This window comes from Colletotrichum destructivum, chromosome 1, assembly GCF_034447905.1.
Source record: "Colletotrichum destructivum chromosome 1, complete sequence".
Classification (NCBI taxonomy): domain Eukaryota; kingdom Fungi; phylum Ascomycota; class Sordariomycetes; order Glomerellales; family Glomerellaceae; genus Colletotrichum; species Colletotrichum destructivum.
In genome coordinates, this window is record NC_085896.1 from 2,529,950 (window position 1) to 2,548,017 (window position 18,068).

Here is an 18,068-nt window from a genome sequence, read left to right on the forward strand (position 1 = left end):
TCCTTTTTTTATTTTATTTTCTGCTCTTACCCCGTCTTTGTTGAAAGTTCGGACTCGATGAACGAGCCTTTTCTAATAGCATCAAGGGAATGGGGTATGAAGAGGGGATCACTCGTCAAATCTTATTAAACATTAAGTCCTATTTGCCTGCCTGCTTATCCAGGTACCTACCTAGAGAGGCTACTACTTACCATGTACCTAGGGTGGCCAGCTCGGTGGGAGCGCGTGCTTGCCTCCTCCGCCCAATGATGTTACTGGCACTTCCAATAAGTACAGGTCGCATTGGGTGTGACGGCACGCGAGGCCAGCAAATTTCTTCAGAGTTGCCACCGCGCGAATCGGGTGGTGCTGCGATCCTTTGCCCCCCCGAAGATCCAGCCAAGCACCCTGCACCGACGACTTCGCCTCCAGGTCGCCAGGTCCGACAGGATGACGTTACTCACGGCGAGCCTGGGAGGGAGCGTGAGCTCAGTTGGCCTCGGTGAAGCTCCTGCAGTGAAGCTTGCCATGGGATGGTACTCGTTCCGTTCAGTTATAATGCAGCATGCATTACACAGATAATCCGCTCTGAGTCCTCGATGAGTCGGCATCATCCTGACCGGGGTGAGAACCTGAGAACCGTCCACGACTACCAGACAGTCCGGCCAAATGAGCTTTTTTTGAGATGAGATGGGACGCTCAATATTCTCGAAGGGGCGTGCCGCCACTGCATGCCTCTTTTGGCCCTGGTGTGGCTCCCATCCCTTCTCGCGTGAAATAGGAATGTCCCTTCCCTCCTTTTTTGCCCTCATCACCGCTTGTCACGACGATAAATCGGACCATCCTTTAATTGGTTGCATGGCGTGTCACGTCAACCCTCAGGTCGTCGCGTCACACGTAGGCAAGGCTTCCAAGTCCCGCCCACTCCTTCAGTAGCTCTATAGCCTTAGTCTTTTCCCTCCGTCTCCGAGGTTGCGAGCCTGTCGAGCAGTGTAGACAATACCTCGCCAAATTTATCGCAAGTACAGATACTTATGATGGACTGTCGCGTTAACCAATGAGCGGCGACCCGCACGCGTCGTACTACAGAACTGGCTGGAACATTGAACGACATTGGGACACCAGATTACAGAACCAGGGGAAGGGGATGGTGGCAGCCGTAAGCCCAGCTCATCACACAAACAGGTGGGCCAGATACCAGAGGGATCGGACAGTGCCTTGTCTCCTTTCTTTGCACCAAGAAAGAAGAGAGGAAAGTTCCCAACGTTCCCCCTTGCGCGGCTGGCTCCAGGTTTGGAAAGGGGATACATGAGAGCGACCAGAACACGCTAATGGGACGGGAGCACTATTTTAGACGTGGAGAGCTGGGGCGGGCGGTCGATTGCCCATTCGACGTTTTAGTCGTTTTCCTGGTTACATCCATATGTTGTTGGCAATGTCTACGCCGCCAAATCATCCGACGAAACTTTGCCATCCTCTGGTTGCCTCTTTCCTTCCCTGTTGCCCGTCCTGCCAGCTGCCATATTGCCTCAGTAGGTGGTAGGATACAGTGGTACAGAACCGGCCGGCTCCGGCGTTTCCTCGCCGTCACATATGCTTTGTCTGGTATGACACGCAGACTCTGCTGCAGGCTGACTGACTCTTGCGGTTGACTCACTTCGTCAGCATCTGAGCATACAATGGCCCAAATAAGACCCTGCCACATGAACTCGACGCTTCACAATACCACATTGACATGCACGAGGCAAATGCTCTGAAATAACCTCTTCGGGCTTGGGTCTGGCCTTCCCTCCGTAGTCACCCACTCACACACGCACACACGCACACATGGAACACCTCTTCAACTCGCCGTGGCCGCTGCCGCCCTTCAGCAGCAGCCGACGCGGTACGCTTGCTGTCGTCACCATACATGATGTGCGGGCCCCGTGTGGCCAGGGGCCTTGCTGGCTGGGGCTACAGTCCAGATGGGCTAGCCATTCACCGGCCAACTTTTTGACGCTTTTTCTTCCTCTACTGCAGCACACGCACCAACACGACGCATAAGCTTCGTTTCCTAGACAATACAAAGTACCTCGGGATGGTAGGACCTTCTACCACGGCGAAGGAGGTCAGGGAAGGGGAACCGGAAAAGCTAGCGAATCCGCCCCTCCCATAATGTACTCCTTTTGAAGAACAAGATGCCAGGGCCATTCATCCGTCGTTATTTCGACGTCAGACATTCTACGCATCTTTCTAGAACGTTCATTGGATAACCTGGGTTGTTTTTTGTTTTGTTTTTTCAAAAAGTCTCGAAGCAGTGCACAGGCTCCATCCTGCGATTGACAACATGGGATATTGTCGAAAGAACTTTTTGTATCCTCCCATGCGGGTAGGTAGGTAGGTAGGTAGGTAGGTAGATGGTGTGTACAGCTCAACGGTGACGTTGCTTCCAAGTTGTCTCTCTGGCTCAGTCCGGTAATCATTATCTGTAGCCTGGCCTCTTGCCTAGCCACCCCAGATCCATACATTGTAAAATTGAAAGCCAGCCCGGGTTCATCATGACACAGGTTTACCCCACTCAAGTCATGCTTTGCATATCATCAGCGAAACTCGACCAACAGACCTTTACTTTGGTGCCTATAGAGGTTCTCTCACCCCTTGACCTGTTCCTCCGCCTCAATGTCATCGCCGTTCTCTACTACCTCTTCAGCGACTTCCTGCGGTATCTCTTGCACCTCCATCTCACCATCGTCAGGTATCACACCCTCCGCTTGCAGCTGGCGGACTTTCGTCTTACTCATCTCGTACACGTACTGTCCAAGGTGCTCTACCCCCTCCATGCACACCTCTCCAGGAACTTCGACGTTGGTGCCACCAGCGAGGGATCTCTCCGTGGGATAGAGTTCACCGGTAACAAGCATAAGCTTATCGGGTCGAGACAGGAGCTGCTCGAACGCTTGCCGTAGCTCGTAGCATGTTTCGAAGATCTCGCGACGACCGAGGATGTACAGACCAAGGCGAGCACGAGATAGCGCAACCGTCAGGCGACGGATATCGCGTAGGTATCCGACCCTTGATGTGCGAGTCAACGACAGAATGATGTCTTAAGTACGGGTCAGCTTCGGTGCGACAATTTCTGCAGGGGCAGGGTGGCACTTACAATCGTTTTGCTCGCCCTGGTACTTGTCCACGGTAGTGACGATCCTAGGCATTCCGAAGATCGCCTTGTTGGCACATCTGTGGGCCAAGACGTCCTTCACCAGGGCTCGCTGGCCAGCGTATGTCGTCAGGATACTAATCTTCGACGCCGGATAACCAAGCAGTCGCATGTACTGGTATACAGCCACCGCGTACTCAGCCTCTCCGAGGTTCTGGATGAAGTGGGGGGTGGGTTCTGTCTCGCCGCGCCCCTTGTAGTCGGGCACGTTGATGAACTGGTAGTCGTACTTAAAGCCTGCATTTGCAGCAAGGAATTCGCCTTCAGTTTCGACATGCGGCAAGTTGCCCAACTTGGGGTAGCGCCATTGGTAAAGGCTGGCGATGGACGGCCGGGCTCTGCCTTGCTGGTCGAGGTTGATGCTGGGGACGCCGAGACGAACAAGTCGTGAAAAAAGCGACTGCTCGAGATTCGCATAGTGGCGGAACGCCATGCTCTGAATGACTGGGGAATTCTGAAAGTGATCACCACAGAGAACAACTCGCTGGAGGCCCATTTGCCCCTTCTGCGGCTTTTGCATGGCCAGAGGAATGAAGTTCTCAATCTCGGTGATTTGAGCCGCTTCCTCCATGACCACGTTGTCGTAATGGAATCCAAGTGATGCGATCTCCCCGCGTCTCATTGCTGCATGAGTAGACGTCATGGCAATGATGCGCGCTTCGTTGGTCAGCAGATAGTTAGCCTTGTCTCGGTCCCGTCGCAAGATCTCAAACGGCATCGCATCGGCCAGTTCAGAGAAGATCTTCGCAATATGCCGGTAACAACCATTGGCGACCTCTAAGACAGTGTCCTTGTCTGCCTCGGGTGGGAACAGTGGCTGCGGCGCATCCGAAAAGAATTGATGGAAGGGAAATGCTCCGACAACATCAGCAGCCGTTATGTCCTCTACCTTGGTGAGTTCCGTAAACTTCGCCCAAGCCGGCTCGATATACACGGAGTTGAAGTAACCGGCCGTTTCCGCAGAGTTGCCGTGCGCACCCGGCGCGCCAATGCTGGCGGCTAGGCGGTTGACCTCGTGCAAGTATCTATCTCTGTTCTCCAGAAAGGATTCGACACGGCCATGCTTACTAAAGCTTCCTTCGGTGTAGAGTTCCTCTTCACCATGTCCAAGACGGAGTAGGTGGCGCGCGTCGATATCCAAGGCCACAATCTTCGCAAACAGCTGATTGAGCGCCTGGTTGCTATGTGCTATCAGGAGCGTCTTTTGCTCTGGAAAATTGTGGTAGATATTGTTGATAATCTGCGTTGCGACATCCGTCTTGCCCGTGCCAGGGGGTCCCACGACGACGGTGAGTCCGGGTTGCGTTCCAGACGTGATCGCCTCTATTTGTGCCGGAGTGAAACGGATCTTGTTCAGCTTTGGCGCATCGACGGGGTACGGTCCCATGTTGGGTGGCTTGTAGGTCGACACCTTGACGGTCTCTACCTCGGCCAAAAGAGCAGGCTCAACGTCTCGGCGGCGTTTCTTGGAAGGCTTTGATGGTGGCTCAACTGCTTGGCGTCCGGCCGTCTCCAAGACGTAGGGCGGGCCAAAGCTACCAGAAACATCGTCTCTAGGCTCGACAACCTTGCCAGGCAAGCTTCCCGTGAGATGCTGCCAATCCAAGAAAGTATCGCGGTAGTCGATGGTCTTGATGCGGTTTGGCAGTTGCTTGTAGGTTGCGCCGGCAGGGTCGCCATAGCCAAGGAAGACTTCATGGAACCATGAAGCGATGGGGACTTCGGAAAGGGTCAGACTACGGATGGATTCCAGAACCGGCTTGAAGTTGTTCTCCCGTCCGCTGCGGCGCATGACAACATTGATTCGCTCGTAAGCCTCCGGAGGGTTGGATGAAGAGCGCTCAGCGTCTGCAGTGTATGTCCTTGGATCCAGCCTCAGCTGGAAACGACGACGACTGTCGTAGTGTCCCGAACCATCCCGGACCACTTTTCCCTTGTCGTCGGTGATCTGGATGATCTCAGCAGAACGGATGGACACAACACCAAGCTTTTCAGCTTCCGAATGTGCACCATCTCCGTTGGCGATGCTCTTGGCGGCTGGCGCCTCAATGGCCAAAAGAAAGACAACGTCGTCTGGCCTCAACGAGTCCCATTCGCGCTTGATGGCGTCGTTCAGGCGGCGAACGTCGATGGAGATCTCTGCCCGAACTAAAGATGGCTTGTCGTCTCCCACAAGGGCGGGTGCCACCTCAAGAATAGAGGGCTTCGATGTTGGCAACGCCATCTTAGAGAACCCTTGGAAAGTGGTTTCTCCTGGTCTCCGGCTCTCGGGCCGAAGCCGTCGGATGGCCGATTCCACGTCTTTCCTGATGCCATAGAAAGCCTCGGCACGATAGAGGACGAGCGATCTCCATAGAAAATCCCCAACAGACAAGTACTGCAGATTCAGTTTTGGCAACGCCAGGGGGTGAGATCCGTCGTAGTTGTCCGTCCTCATGATATTGTTCTCAAACAATGAGTGCTCGGTAGGAACTAGACTCATGTCCCGAGCAACCTCTTGGAAAGTTTTCCGCCGTTCGAAGGTCGAGAGCAGCGTCTCGATGAGAAACTTTCTGTCAATGCTCAAGCCTACGGACTCGGGATACGAGGTTCGAAGACGAAGCAACGCCGCCAGCTCCACGACCTCTTCGTCGGTAAGGGGTTCCAAGAGCCCGTAGAGCTCGTCTCTCTTGTCAATGGAGCCATAATTTGACAGCGCCAGGACTGTCAGTTTGTCCTTGAAGTGCTTCAATGATGTCTTCTGGAGTCTTGATAGGTTTGCGCAATGTCTATCGTAGGCTTCGGTGCGACTCAACTGGGCGCCCGTCTGGTCGTCGATTGTGAAAAATGTATAGTGTCGAAGGAGCGCATTGAGATCGCGCAAGAGAGTGTTTTCCCCTTCATTAAACACGGGGGACAGGCGCATGGCAGGCAACACATGAAGATCGTGCAGAAGAGTGTTAACGTATCTTCGAGTCGGGAGTTGGCTCTGCAGGTCCGTCAAGAACTCAACGAGGCGCTCGCAATAGAGAACTTGGTCTGATTCGAGTCAGTAAATGTCGGCGCAAAACGCTGGGGTCCTCCTTACCTGGCTTTGCGTTTTGCGTGTAAATCAATTTGAGGAAATGTAGGATCAAGGTGTACAACCATGATCGGTCAAACCGCAGCTTCGCTTTCGTAGCATCGTCGGCAGCATCGTACCTCTTTCCAGCAGCTCGCCATGCCTTTTTCACATGCGCGTTCTGTTCAAGTTTCTCCTCGCGCAATTCCTCTGTTGAAAGACTGTGCCATATAGCAATGGAGACCAACGGCGCACATTCCTTTCTCACAATCGCACAGTCCAGGCTTTGGAAGGCTGATATCAGGAAGGACAGCAGATGTGTCCGGATCGTGGGCGACAACGTTGGGTCGAGCGTCATGGACAAAACTCGGCGAAACAGGCTCGAAAATTCGTCAGGGCGGTCCTCGAATATGCTCCATGCCTCGAGTTGCTCGCGCCGTTTCGCATTCACAAGCAGTACCACCAGCAAGACGTGATGGTTGGAAGAGTCTTCCGTATAGCCAGGCCAAAGATAGCTGCGAGACCGTCCTAGTCAGCAAAGTGCCAGAGTTCCGAATTGAACTATCATACCTTTCCAGGGTTTGCAAACTTTCCAAGGTCAAGATAGACTTATATGGGAATCCATCGCGCTCTAAGACGTCCCAAATCTCGTGCTTGAGAACGTCATTCTTCACTTTGACCTTGACCGCCCTTTTGCTTCTGGTTGTTTTAAGCCAGTGCTTCTTTGCCAGTTGAGCAAATGCGCTCTCCCCCTCGATATCGGCAACTGTCGGGCGGTCGCTTGTGGCCTTCGTTTGGGATCGAGTTGACGGCGCAGACTGAGCGTCGCCGCTCTTCTTCTGCCTCTTGGCCGTGGGCATGCTGGGCACTCTAGTTTGGGACAGTATATGGCACCGGTGTTCGCGATCGCATACCGGGGAGGTAAAAAGGCGGGTGGGTGTCGATATGTTTCGCTGGGCTTGATGCGCAGGCGCGCAATTGTTGACAGTGACGAAATGCTGCGAGCTCAAAAATTTCAGCCTTGCAAATCGGGCAATTCACACAGTCCTGTTTCCACGCCTCTGCGCGACAGCGACGCGGTCGTTTCCCCCCGGTGTTGGCTTGCTGAGGTAACTTCTGGCTGTACCTTAGCTTGGATGGAGGTACTTAGCGGTAGTGGCTGCTAAGCAAACAGCGGTGGTGCGCCACTATTGGACGACTTGCAGGGACTTCAAAATATTTACCATAGCTCAATGCCCCCTACCGCAGGTGGTAGATCCACCCCACTGGACCTGGAACCGTTTTCGATTTCGTGTTTGCTGCGATACGTACCTTATTTGATTCACCTGCAGCTTGAGCAGGCTGAACAAATCTCCAGCCTTGCGCATCGCTAACATCACGACCCTGACAATCAAACCCCTCGACTTCTGAATTCCAAAGCATACTCGAAGTGTCAACTCCTAAAATCACTCGGCTCATGGCATATTGGGCTACGCCCATTTCGCTTCCACCTGCCCAAGCGCAACAACCTCAAGAAATCGCAAGATGCCGGCCGCTGTCACATCCAATCGGCATCAGATGCCTGGGGTAATCGCGTTTGCCGAGCTGCTCGACGACCTCTTGGCTCGCTCAATGGAAGTCAAATCTACCCCCACGATCGAGCCCGCATTACAGAAGATAGACTTCGGTGATCTGGACGATCAACTTGCACGCGTTCTCACGACGCCAGAGCAGCAAAATGGAACCGAAATCGCGACACAGAACAAGGCCCAGCAGTTTGCAACCATTGAGACTGCAGTGCGGAACATTTTCAGCAACTTGATTGTACGTCGAAATCACCGATCGGATCGTAGACAATCCTCCAACTGATGACCAACCCGCACCTTTAGGCCACCACATCCATCGAGTCCCCGGATTTCGTCAAGGTCTGGAACCTGTTCGACCTCCTCACCATCCTCTCCGATGACGAAAAGTGCGATCCGGCCCTCCTTTTTTGGCTGGTGGAAGAGCTCTTAGACAGCCAGACAATCGCTGGATGCCGCAAGATTTTCGATTTCCTCGAATCAAGACGCGAAAGAATAACCGTGAAGCACTTTAAGCAGAAGCAGTTGGTCATTCTGCGCAGTTGTAACGAACTGCTGCGACGCCTGTCTCGTGCTGAGGATACGGCCTTTTGCGGCCGGGTTTTCATCTTCATGTTTCAGAGCTTTCCCTTGGGTGACAAGAGCTCTGTCAACTTGCGAGGAGAATACCACGTCGAGAACGTCACCGTATTCGACGACACAGGCGTCAAGACAGACGAATCGACAGAGCAGATGGATATAGACAGCCAGAATGGTGTCAAAGACGGCGAAGTGAAGTCTCAGGCAAAGGCCGTTTCATTCGATGCGAAGCAACCGACACAGCCTGACCAACCGCTTGACCCTGACGCACTGTATCCTCAGTTTTGGTCACTCCAGGAGACTTTTAGTCAGCCCAAGAAGCTATTCGATCCTTCCCACTTGGCGAACTTCAAACGTGGGCTTGAAGCAACCATGACTTCTTTCCGGGCCATACAGAACGAACAAGGCCAGAGACCACCCAAAGCAGTTGATGAGGCACAGAGAGGTCTAAAGAGGAAACGAGACGATGTGGAAGGAAGTGACCTGGCAAATTCCTACAATCCCAAATACCTCACCAGCCGGGATCTCTTTGAGCTTGAAGTAGGTAATGCCACGCTCCACAAACTGGTTTCGACGCTTACTTTTTTTCCTTTTTTTTTTTTCGTAGATGAGCGACATTTCCTTCCGCAGACACATACTTGTTCAAGCCTTGATCATCATGGACTTCCTTCTCTCTTTATCAAACAAGACGAAAGAAAAACTGGCTGGCAATGCCCAGAACAAATCGGTCATCTACCTTGGCCAGGTTCTGAGCGAAGAAGACGTATGTATTCACTTCGAATCTGCGGGTTACAAACAGCGAGGCTAACAGAGGATAAGACCAAGTGGGCTTTGGAGATGAAAAGGACAATTGTTGATAAATACCTTAAGCACGGCGTCGATGGCCCGTACTTCAGCCGCATGGTTGAGACGGTCCTCGCCAGGGACAAGAACTGGATCCGTTGGAAATCCGAGAACTGTCCGTCGATCGAGTTGCCGGCAGTGTCTCCTGATTTGTTCGTCGAGGCCAAAAAGGTTGCTCAACGTACGACAACGAAGAAGCGTCTGAGGGCCATGCCGATGGGCTCACTGCCCCTTGGCTTCCTGGAAGACGGCGGTGACGAAACTGCGATGCAGAAGCTCAAGGCCGAGGAAAGATACAGTCTGCCAGAGCTTGGAATTTTTAAACGGAAGATTGCGGATGACGACTTCGAGATTGATATGCCGACAACCAACCAAACCAAGGCCGCCGCGATTGAGAGCAAAGCCAGCAAAAGTTGGCGAGCCCTCCGGATAGCGAGCAAATCAAGGTTGGCCCTCTTTGATAAGATAGACGACCCAGAAAAGATCGACGCCGTGTTTGAAGAGCCGGTTGATGTTGACGAAGGTGAGGCTGCTGCGGAGGAAGAGGTAAACAATGACAATGTCCCCGAGGACAAGCGGCCAATCATCATATCAGGACCGCCTGGGGCCGGCAAAGCGACTATATTCGGTCTTCTCGCAGAGCGGCGTCCAGGCGCGTTCACGCGTGTGCCTCGGCATACCACAAGAAAGCCGCAAGAGGGTGAAGTCGAGGGCAAGGACTTCTACTACGTCGAACCGCAAGCTTTCAACATGTTGAGGGACGGCGATGCGTTGTTAGAATTCACGACTATCGACAAGGTAGACTACGGCACGAGTCGCAAGGCCGCAGAGGCGGCTGCCGAGGGTGGGAAGGTCCCCATTATGTATATGGACGGCGAGGTAAGACTTGCTGGAGTTTCCGTGACTGATCTGCAACTGACAAGGGTACAGGCTATTCAGCAAGCACGGGAACTTGGCTATTCGGCACGAACCATCCTCGTTTTGCCACCAAGTCTCGATATACTGGAGGAGCGTCTCAGGAAGGCAGAGAAGGACGATGATGCCGTGCAGAAGGCTCTCGCCCAAGCAGCTCCTTATTTTGAGGCCGATTCGAAGCTGAAAGGGGAATTCGATTTAATTCTTACCAATCAAGAGCTGGATGCTACCTTCCAGGCTTTTGAGGGACACGTATACGGCACCTCTGAGGCGACACTCACAAATGGCAAGCTGGAAGGCGAGACGATGGAGGACGCAGATGAGACCATGGTTGATGTGGCGAGCGAGCAACTACAGGCATCACAGGCACCACAGGCGTCGCAGGAAGCCCAAGATCCGCAGGAAAGTAAGGAGAACGAAGTGGTTGCGGAATCCACGGAACCTATGGAAGTAACACAGACTGAAGAGGCTGGCGAGACCAAAGGAACTCCGGAGGCATCTTAGTGTCATAGCCCAGGGGTGGAACGCGGGTGCACGCCGGCCCTCAGAGAGATCGAATCACACATAGCCACGTCAGGAATTGGTAGAGATGCTTGATACCCCGGATTTTACACTCCATTCCCCCTGATGTGGAGATAATCAGAGATGACCTACATTGACCATGTCGCTCTCATACTACTTACCACAAAATCTAACACTTTGTCACTCACCAACCGACCGGGGAGGGGGGTTCATTCGCGTTCCGTTCCAAGCTGGTATCAACAGTATGTATTCTAACTGTAAGCGGGAACGGGTGTCCACCCACTACGCTTTTCTCGGCGCGCGAAGAGATATTGGTATGAATATATACGTACGTCGACTTTGCGTACAAGAAAGAGCTACATCAAGGGCATTGTCTACGTATATCCACCGGGCTCCAGGCACCAATGACCCGAACGATCCCACATCCTCGCCCTCGGAAGGACTGCTCTACGGTCCCTGGGTGACGGAAAAGATATTTCCCAGCATGCTCTTGAACGCCGGATTCCTCCACCCCCTCCACTCGCGATCCATGGCCCCCCACGTCTCGTCGAAATCGACAACCTTGTTCCGAACGTAATAGGTTCCCTGGATCGCCCACAGAGCCCAGTCCGCGTCATTATCCTCAAGATATCCGACCAAGCACGTTAGATACGCGTGCTCCTCAGCCGATAGCCCGTTCTCCGGCCCGCCCGACATGGCGACGCCAAACTCGGACATGAACAGCGGCCCCGTGTACCCCTTGCCCTGTTCCAGCACGAACCCGAACAGCGCGCCGTACTGTGCCTTCTCGACACTGCAGTCGCCAAAGTTGGGCGTCGTGACCGTGAAGCTGTAGCTGTGCGCCTCCCACACGTTCTTCCCCCGCCACGCGGCGGTGTCCAGACTCCGCGTCCGGAGAGGCGTGAAGTCCGTGGCCGAGTTGAGCCCGCCGATGACGACGAGCACGTCCGGGTTGGCCTCGTGAACGGCCTTTGCGCCCCGCGCGACGTAGCCGTACCACTGGTCCGCCGCAAAGGGAATTTGCGTCCACGTTGCGCGGAGCTCGTTCCTGAGCGAGATGGCGGCGACGCCGGGTCTGGTCCTGGCCCAGAAGGAGACCTGCTGCAGGCCCGCGAGCCAGTTGCCCGTGTCAAAGAAGCGTGAGTTGGCGGCCCAGTAGAAGCGCGCGTCCTTCCACCACCCGTTACCGTCGTCGAGGTTGCAGCACCACGAAGCCCTGCTAACGTGGTTGTCGAGGACGGTCATGACGCCTCGGTCCCAGAGAACGTCGATGACTCTCGAAAAGACATCACGCTGGGTGATGTTGGGATCCGCCAGGAACGGATTGCGAACCACGGCAATGTCGTACAGCCGCAAAAGATCCGCCTCCGATACGCCGGCGGCCTTGGCACCATTGACGAAGGAGTCGCGGACCTTGATCCCCGGGTTCAGTGCGTGGTCGGTCGAGAAAGTGAGGCGGACGCAGTTGAAGCCCTCCTGCTTGATCCAGTCGGCAATGTACTCGACGGACTGCTTGTGTAGGCCCTCCGGGAGATTGACTTCCATATGGCCGGCCCAGTTGATACAGCGGAGCTTGACACGCTTGTTAGAGGAGTCTGTGATCCATCGGGAGGTCGAGAACAACGGCAGCTGGGGCTTCTGGGCGAGTACGGGGAGGAAGAGGAAGAGACCCATGGCCCAGAGGCTATGGATGAACCTCATGGCGGCAGTTTGATGATATGGTCGAGTCGAGTGAGGGTTGTTGCGGTATGGTTGGGGTCCGACAGGTTGTCTGACTATGGGTTCCCTAGATCCTATTCTATCCTGGTATACGCAGACTAGGTCATCCTCTAGGCTCCGTAGGTGTTGTCAACCCAGATAGCGGAAAGCGAACAAGCCGTGTGCCTGTAAGAAAGAGAGAGCAGAACAGAGCGAGCGAAGTAGGGTTCGCGAGAGGATATGAGTCAGTCATCAATCACATCGCGCCGTCAAACACTGGTGACGGGGTCAGTCCGGGGGAGTGGGCAAGCCAACCAAACCTCACGAGGACCGTCGTGTTGGGCAGCTGAGGGTCTAGAAAGACAAGTGAAACGATACACAAGATGTGTTCCAGCACGTACAACCTTCAAAAATGGCCACTGTGCGTGGACACGAAGGGTGATGGGACTCTAACGGGGCATAGTCACTTGAACCACTCGCGTCGAGGATAGCACGCGACCCTACATTGACCGGTCGAGACCTCCTCCACTCATCTTACCTCGCTCGAGGTGGTCGGCCGAACGGAAACGAGGGGAGCGACAGCATCGCCTTCGAGGCCGCCGCCACAGTCCCGCCATGTTACGTTTCGTTCACATGGAGACACAACCCGGCCTGTCAAGACTCGTCAAGGACATGTATAAACATCGGATGAAGAACGCTGATTCGGCCGCCAGCATGGCCGGACAGGGTCGTATTCCGTCCATGGAAAAGCCCAAGACGCTCCTTTACTCTACCTCGACACGAATAGCACACGCTTCAACTCGACGAACGCTACGACCCGCCACATCGCAGCAAACAGGAAGACAAGAAAGCATGCCGCCGCGGCGTGGGTCCATCAGGCCCCTTTCTGGACCACATGGTCTTTCTGGCGTGCGATTGGGTGTTAATGGGCAGAGACGGCATGAACTTGGGAATAAAGAGCTACGCCCCGGCGAGGGTCTGGGGATGTGGTGGCGTCCCGACGTCCTGACCCCCTAACGGTGAAGGGGGTGAGGTTGGTGTGGCCGGGACGCCGCGCGATAGGACCGTCCGAAGAGGGACCCACGTCACCCGACCGAGCTGACATTGTGGGGCCAGAGCCATGCGCCTCTCTCATTCGCCACAGTCTACGTTCACCACGATGTCCAGTGCAGTGATAGCGAGTGCTTCTTTCTCCTGTCCCCCGTCTTGGGAGAACTCCCGCACCGCATCTTGAAGACAAACGTGTCTCTATTGATGCCGTTGGCAGATCCAATCGGGGCTATTGTCGATTTCAACAACATCTGCTGCCTCTGGCTCAATGCGGGTTGGACCCAGATACCCACGGCAGAATCATACACTGGCCGACAATCAGAAATTGTGATCATTTCGTCGCGTTCTTGGCACTCGGCCAAACCTTGACTGGGAACTTTCCTTGGCTGGTCAACGCCAGAGACTCAGTCCACATGATGCTCACGGAAATTATGGGATGTATGTTGTTATCAAATATTGATTCATATTCATCATTAATCGTAATCCACCCCCGTGGAGTGATGTCGGCAGCCTCGGTCTGCCACAATACCACATTAGGATATACTGCCATCTTAAAACAAACAGTTGACCGGCTAGGCACTCCCCGGTCTGTCCCGTTCATGTGTTCTCCGAGGATTGCACCGGTTACAGAGCCCTTTGCCAGCATGGCGAAAGCTGTATGACTCCCTACTAGCTAGTGTGTCTCCTGGGCTCTGTCGAGCCCCATGTGTGTATCGTTGTATCATGTGTCGTAAACAAAAGAGAAAAGGGATTACGGCAAAGACTCCCGCTGAAGAAACAGAAAGAAAAAAGGAACTCCATGGGTTGCCAAGTATATGCAGCCTCTCATACTGCAGATGTGGACTGGTTTCCTCCAGTAGGACCCCGCGTTTCGAGCTCTCGTCGCTTGGCAAATAAGCTCTTGAATGCGCCGAGGCAGTGGATAAGCGACTCTTCGTCGTGAGTACAGAATCGGTAACTTTTTTCTTCCGTGATGAGCTGGAGACAGTGCTTCTTGGTTTTGCTGACAGGATCGATGTCTACCACGTTCACAATCGCCGACATGGGTCTGATGAACTGCGCAGTGTACTCAGACTCGTCCCTGTAAAGGATGAAGTTCCGCGGTCTGAGGACACCCCATAAATTCTTCCATTGCTTCACGCCGCCCTTGCTCTTGAGGAACCAGAGCCAGCCCTGCCAGATGACACGATCCGGGTCTTGCTCGACGTTCAGGCCGCTAACCTGGCTCGCATTGCGTCCAAGGCCAGGCCGATCCTGCGAGCCCTCGCATGGGGACTGGACAGCCAAGTTCTCGATTGACATTCCCTGTATCCGCTGTATGTCATTGTCGGAGAAGTCGGAATGCGACGCCAGTTCATTGCCCGAATAGCCAGCGGTGTCCGCCATCTGGGATGGGCGGCGATGGGTTGAGCCGACGAAGAGTGGCACCGGGGGTTCTAGCGGCTCTGGGGAGCTTGATGCCACTCTCTCGGCTTTCGTCGTCTCCCCGGCTTGGCCAGAGCTGCTGACAGCCATATACGACTGGCGCCGTCCCGTCGGGCTTGCGAGAAGCAGCTCCTCGTGTTCCTCCTCGATCCGGGCATGGTTCCTAATCAACTCAACCCATTCTTCGGCATCGTGGCTGCTGCTGGCCTGAAAATGGTAGTTCCTCGCCGGCGAGAACAGCCCGAACACATTCTTTCTCTTGTTTTTGGGGTCCTTGAGCAGAGCGACGGCCGTCAAATCGGCCAAGTACAGCTTGTGTCGCAGCTTGTCCTCCTTGTCAGATCGGTAGATGGAAAGCGCATTAGGTCTGAGGACGAGGTAGATTGATTTCCAAGCCTATCCAGCCGGTCAGCAACAGTGCCAGGCGCAAGGCATGGGTGGAGGTTGAACAAACCTTCGTCTTTTGCGTGCGCTTCTGCAGATAGCCGCTCTTCACGACGCGGTCGAATTCAAAGCTGCCATTCTGGTTGACGGGCGACGAGTAGGTATCCAGAGCCAGACGGCTTCGCAGTCGAGCATTGGCATCGTTGGGGAGGCAAATCGATACCGGTGGAACAGTTACACCCAGGTCTGGTGTCGAATGCGGCGTAGACAGCTGCATCTGCGACTGAGCCATCGTCATGATGAAGATGGACGTCAAGTTGCGTCGGGTCGTCGTGGGTGTAAGTGGAGTAGGAGTTGCATGCAGTTGCGTATCAATGGGATTCCCATTCGAAGATCCTCCAGGTCAGCGAAGGGACGACGGACAGAGTGGGCAGAGGTAGGCGTTGCCAACAACGGGAGAAGATGAAGAAACTGCGGCGGCGTCGGTGGGTGAGGGAGCAACTGAAAATGTCCCAGATGTCAAGGTCCCTGGTATATCGAAACGGGTACAGAGTAGATACAGAAAAGAGGGATTTCCACAATGCACGGTGGGATGCCAGATGAGGTAGAAGTCGAGGTGGCTGGAGGTGGATATAACGAGTGGAAGCCGCGTGCTGGTGGTGGCTTTATTATCGTGCCCTTGCCCGTGGATTGTTGAAGTGCTGCTGGGCCTGACCGGGGGCGTGTTTATGCTGCTGCCCCTGCGAGAAGCTAAATAAAGAGAGCGAAAGAAGTAAGAAGTATGTTTGGACACACGTGGAAACGGGGGAACGATTGTGCAAGGCGGAATGAGACAGGTAGCGCGCGGTGTTTGTGCGTAGCTGTGAGAAAAGGGGCAGAGCCAGAGAGTGAGAGAGAGAAAAGCTTCTGTGACACCTGCTCCTTTTCGCACGGATGTCTTGTATATATGTTGACCAGATGTCGGGTATTTGGGAGTGTTGAATGAGACTAGGGTTGCCAAGAAAAGGAGACGAATCTCAAGTCTAAGAGAGCAGGCAGGAGTACTTGACGGCAAGAGGGAAAAGGCGAAAGTTCTGGGTGCCTCGGGGATGGAACAGAGCGGTATGGGAGGTCAGGTATGTAATAATCTAAGATGCGGTGAGAGTGTTCGGGTGTGGGTGCGGTGCGGTTAGAAACCATTAAAAAAACTAACGCCAGAAAAAAACGAGTGGTGGTCCGGCGGAGAGGAACCTAGACGCAAGGTGGTAGAAGCGACGAGATCCGAATGCCGGAATGAGATGCGTCTCGTCTGGGCTAGAGAGGTGTGAGAATGATAAGCCAAGAAGGTGGGTTGGAGTCTCGGGGAACCTGCAACCAAGCAATTTGGTTCTTGGTTCTTGGTTCTTGGTCGAGGATTTGAGGCTCGAGCAGGGGGGAGGCCGAGGAAAGGGCGGATGTTGCGGGAGCAAGCAAGTGCAAAGGGGGGGGAAGTGACAAACAGTGAGGGACAAGCAACAGCGAGAGTGACGATACAGAAGAGATCCAATGGGGGGGTGACCAGGCACCAGTAAAAGTCTAGAGGTGATTGGATTTCTTGCGTGAACTTTGGTAAAGAGGTACATCCAACATTAGGTAGAGAGAGTACCATAGTATCTGTACTATGTGTTGTGATCATAATGGTGGTGCCTGAGTTAAGCTTTGAGGGGGACGCTGATCGGCACAGCGATGTCGCAGGCAAAAAGCAGGTTCAAATCACCCACCTCTCAACAATGCTTGCTGCTAGAGGTATCAATTTTGAGAGACGCCATCTGAAGGGGTCCGACGAATGGGCGTGGAGATGACAAAATTAGGACGTGGGGCCTTTTCTCTATTTAATGCATTGCCGTGGCGTTGGCATAGTTGATGAGATGACGATGGGCCCAGGGGCTGGTCTCGGTCTCCATTCGTGCGTGCGCCGTGGGCCTCTCATCTCAATGCACTCTGTGCGAATATGTCAACCTCACTATCCTCACTCATGTGTACTTGGGCCATGTGAGTGAGTGCATCCATATCGCTTTCTTGCACCTCTCCGTTCCTATTTACCAACGGATACATACAACAGTGCTCTTGAAGAACCCCTGCCGCCACACCTCTTGTGCGGAAAGTGCCTGGTGGAGCCCAGTGAGGGGGTTGCGGAGAAGTCTGGGCCGTGACCAGAAACCCGTCCAGGTTCAGTTCGGCTCACCGACTCGAACATGAGTGGTTGACGGCGAGCGAGTCCCCAAAAAAAAAGGAGAAGAAAAAAGAAGACGGAGAAAAATGGATATAAAGGAGGAAACCTGTCTTAGGATGACAGGCTTGGGAGACAGGGAAGAGGTGGTTGGGAGACATGGTCGCCGATGCATCTGACGGTTGGAAACGATTCGATCGATGCTCGCTCGTTGTCTTGGTACTCGTTCATTTGGATTCTAAGCTTGAGTTTTGCATGGAACAGATACTTCACATCGGTTGAACTGCAGAACTGTCAGATTTAGGATACTTGGACAGAAAGAAAAAAAAAGCACGTACGATTACGTGGTTCGAGCACTGTACAGATACCTACCATAGGTACCCCGCCTAGGTAGGTAGGTATCTCGCAGCGGATCAATGGGCGAAGCTCTGAACAAGCAGCACCGCCCCGTTTCAACCCCCCCTCCCGAGCTGTTTGATCAAGTGGTTGGGGTGCGACTCCTTCCCCATTGTGATCCCGGCCATATCCAGCCATTTTTCCAAAGTTCAAACAACCCACTGCGCTGGCACTGTTGGCCCTTTGGTTCATGGTCCTTGGGTATTGTTTCGGCGGGCCACACTTCGGGCCACACTTCGGGCCCACACTGTTCCAAATACAGCATTCCTCATCCCATGTTGTTTCTCTATC

The 18,068-nt window shown here is 53.9% G+C and overlaps 5 protein-coding genes across 5 annotated transcripts; 1 reads left to right on the forward strand and 4 right to left on the reverse strand.

The window, feature by feature from the left end:
* Positions 1-2,038: 2,038 nt before the first annotated feature.
* CDEST_00774 (Putative intron-binding protein aquarius) lies at positions 2,039-7,301 on the reverse strand. Its single transcript, XM_062916933.1, has 4 exons — positions 6,786-7,301; positions 6,243-6,730; positions 3,119-6,193; positions 2,039-3,061 (listed from the first exon to the last, which is right to left on the reverse strand). Exons 1-4 carry the CDS (start codon positions 7,073-7,075, stop codon positions 2,610-2,612), a joined length of 4,305 nt encoding a protein of 1,434 aa, XP_062772984.1. The 5' UTR covers positions 7,076-7,301; the 3' UTR covers positions 2,039-2,609.
* A 255-nt stretch (positions 7,302-7,556) lies between these two features.
* CDEST_00775 (Putative guanylate kinase-like domain, THO complex, subunit THOC1) lies at positions 7,557-11,070 on the forward strand. The gene is made up of 5 exons (XM_062916934.1): positions 7,557-8,018; positions 8,084-8,896; positions 8,964-9,119; positions 9,176-10,078; positions 10,130-11,070. Exons 1-5 carry the CDS (start codon positions 7,740-7,742, stop codon positions 10,616-10,618), a joined length of 2,640 nt encoding a protein of 879 aa, XP_062772985.1. The 5' UTR covers positions 7,557-7,739; the 3' UTR covers positions 10,619-11,070.
* Position 11,071: 1 nt separating this feature from the next.
* Positions 11,072-12,714, reverse strand: CDEST_00776 (Putative glycoside hydrolase, family 5, glycoside hydrolase superfamily). The gene has a single exon (XM_062916935.1). The coding sequence runs from the start codon at positions 12,335-12,337 to the stop codon at positions 11,084-11,086; it is 1,254 nt and encodes a 417-aa protein (XP_062772986.1). The 5' UTR covers positions 12,338-12,714; the 3' UTR covers positions 11,072-11,083.
* Positions 12,715-13,252: 538 nt separating this feature from the next.
* CDEST_00777 (Putative pleckstrin domain, PH-like domain superfamily) lies at positions 13,253-16,147 on the reverse strand. Its single transcript, XM_062916936.1, has 2 exons — positions 15,264-16,147; positions 13,253-15,205 (listed from the first exon to the last, which is right to left on the reverse strand). The coding sequence occupies exons 1-2, from the start codon at positions 15,489-15,491 to the stop codon at positions 14,210-14,212; spliced, it is 1,224 nt and encodes a 407-aa protein (XP_062772987.1). The 5' UTR covers positions 15,492-16,147; the 3' UTR covers positions 13,253-14,209.
* A 1-nt stretch (position 16,148) lies between these two features.
* On the reverse strand, positions 16,149-16,842 carry CDEST_00778 (uncharacterized protein). Its single transcript, XM_062916937.1, has one exon. It carries the CDS (start codon positions 16,370-16,372, stop codon positions 16,181-16,183), a length of 192 nt encoding a protein of 63 aa, XP_062772988.1. The 5' UTR covers positions 16,373-16,842; the 3' UTR covers positions 16,149-16,180.
* Between the last annotated feature and the right edge of the window lie 1,226 nt (positions 16,843-18,068).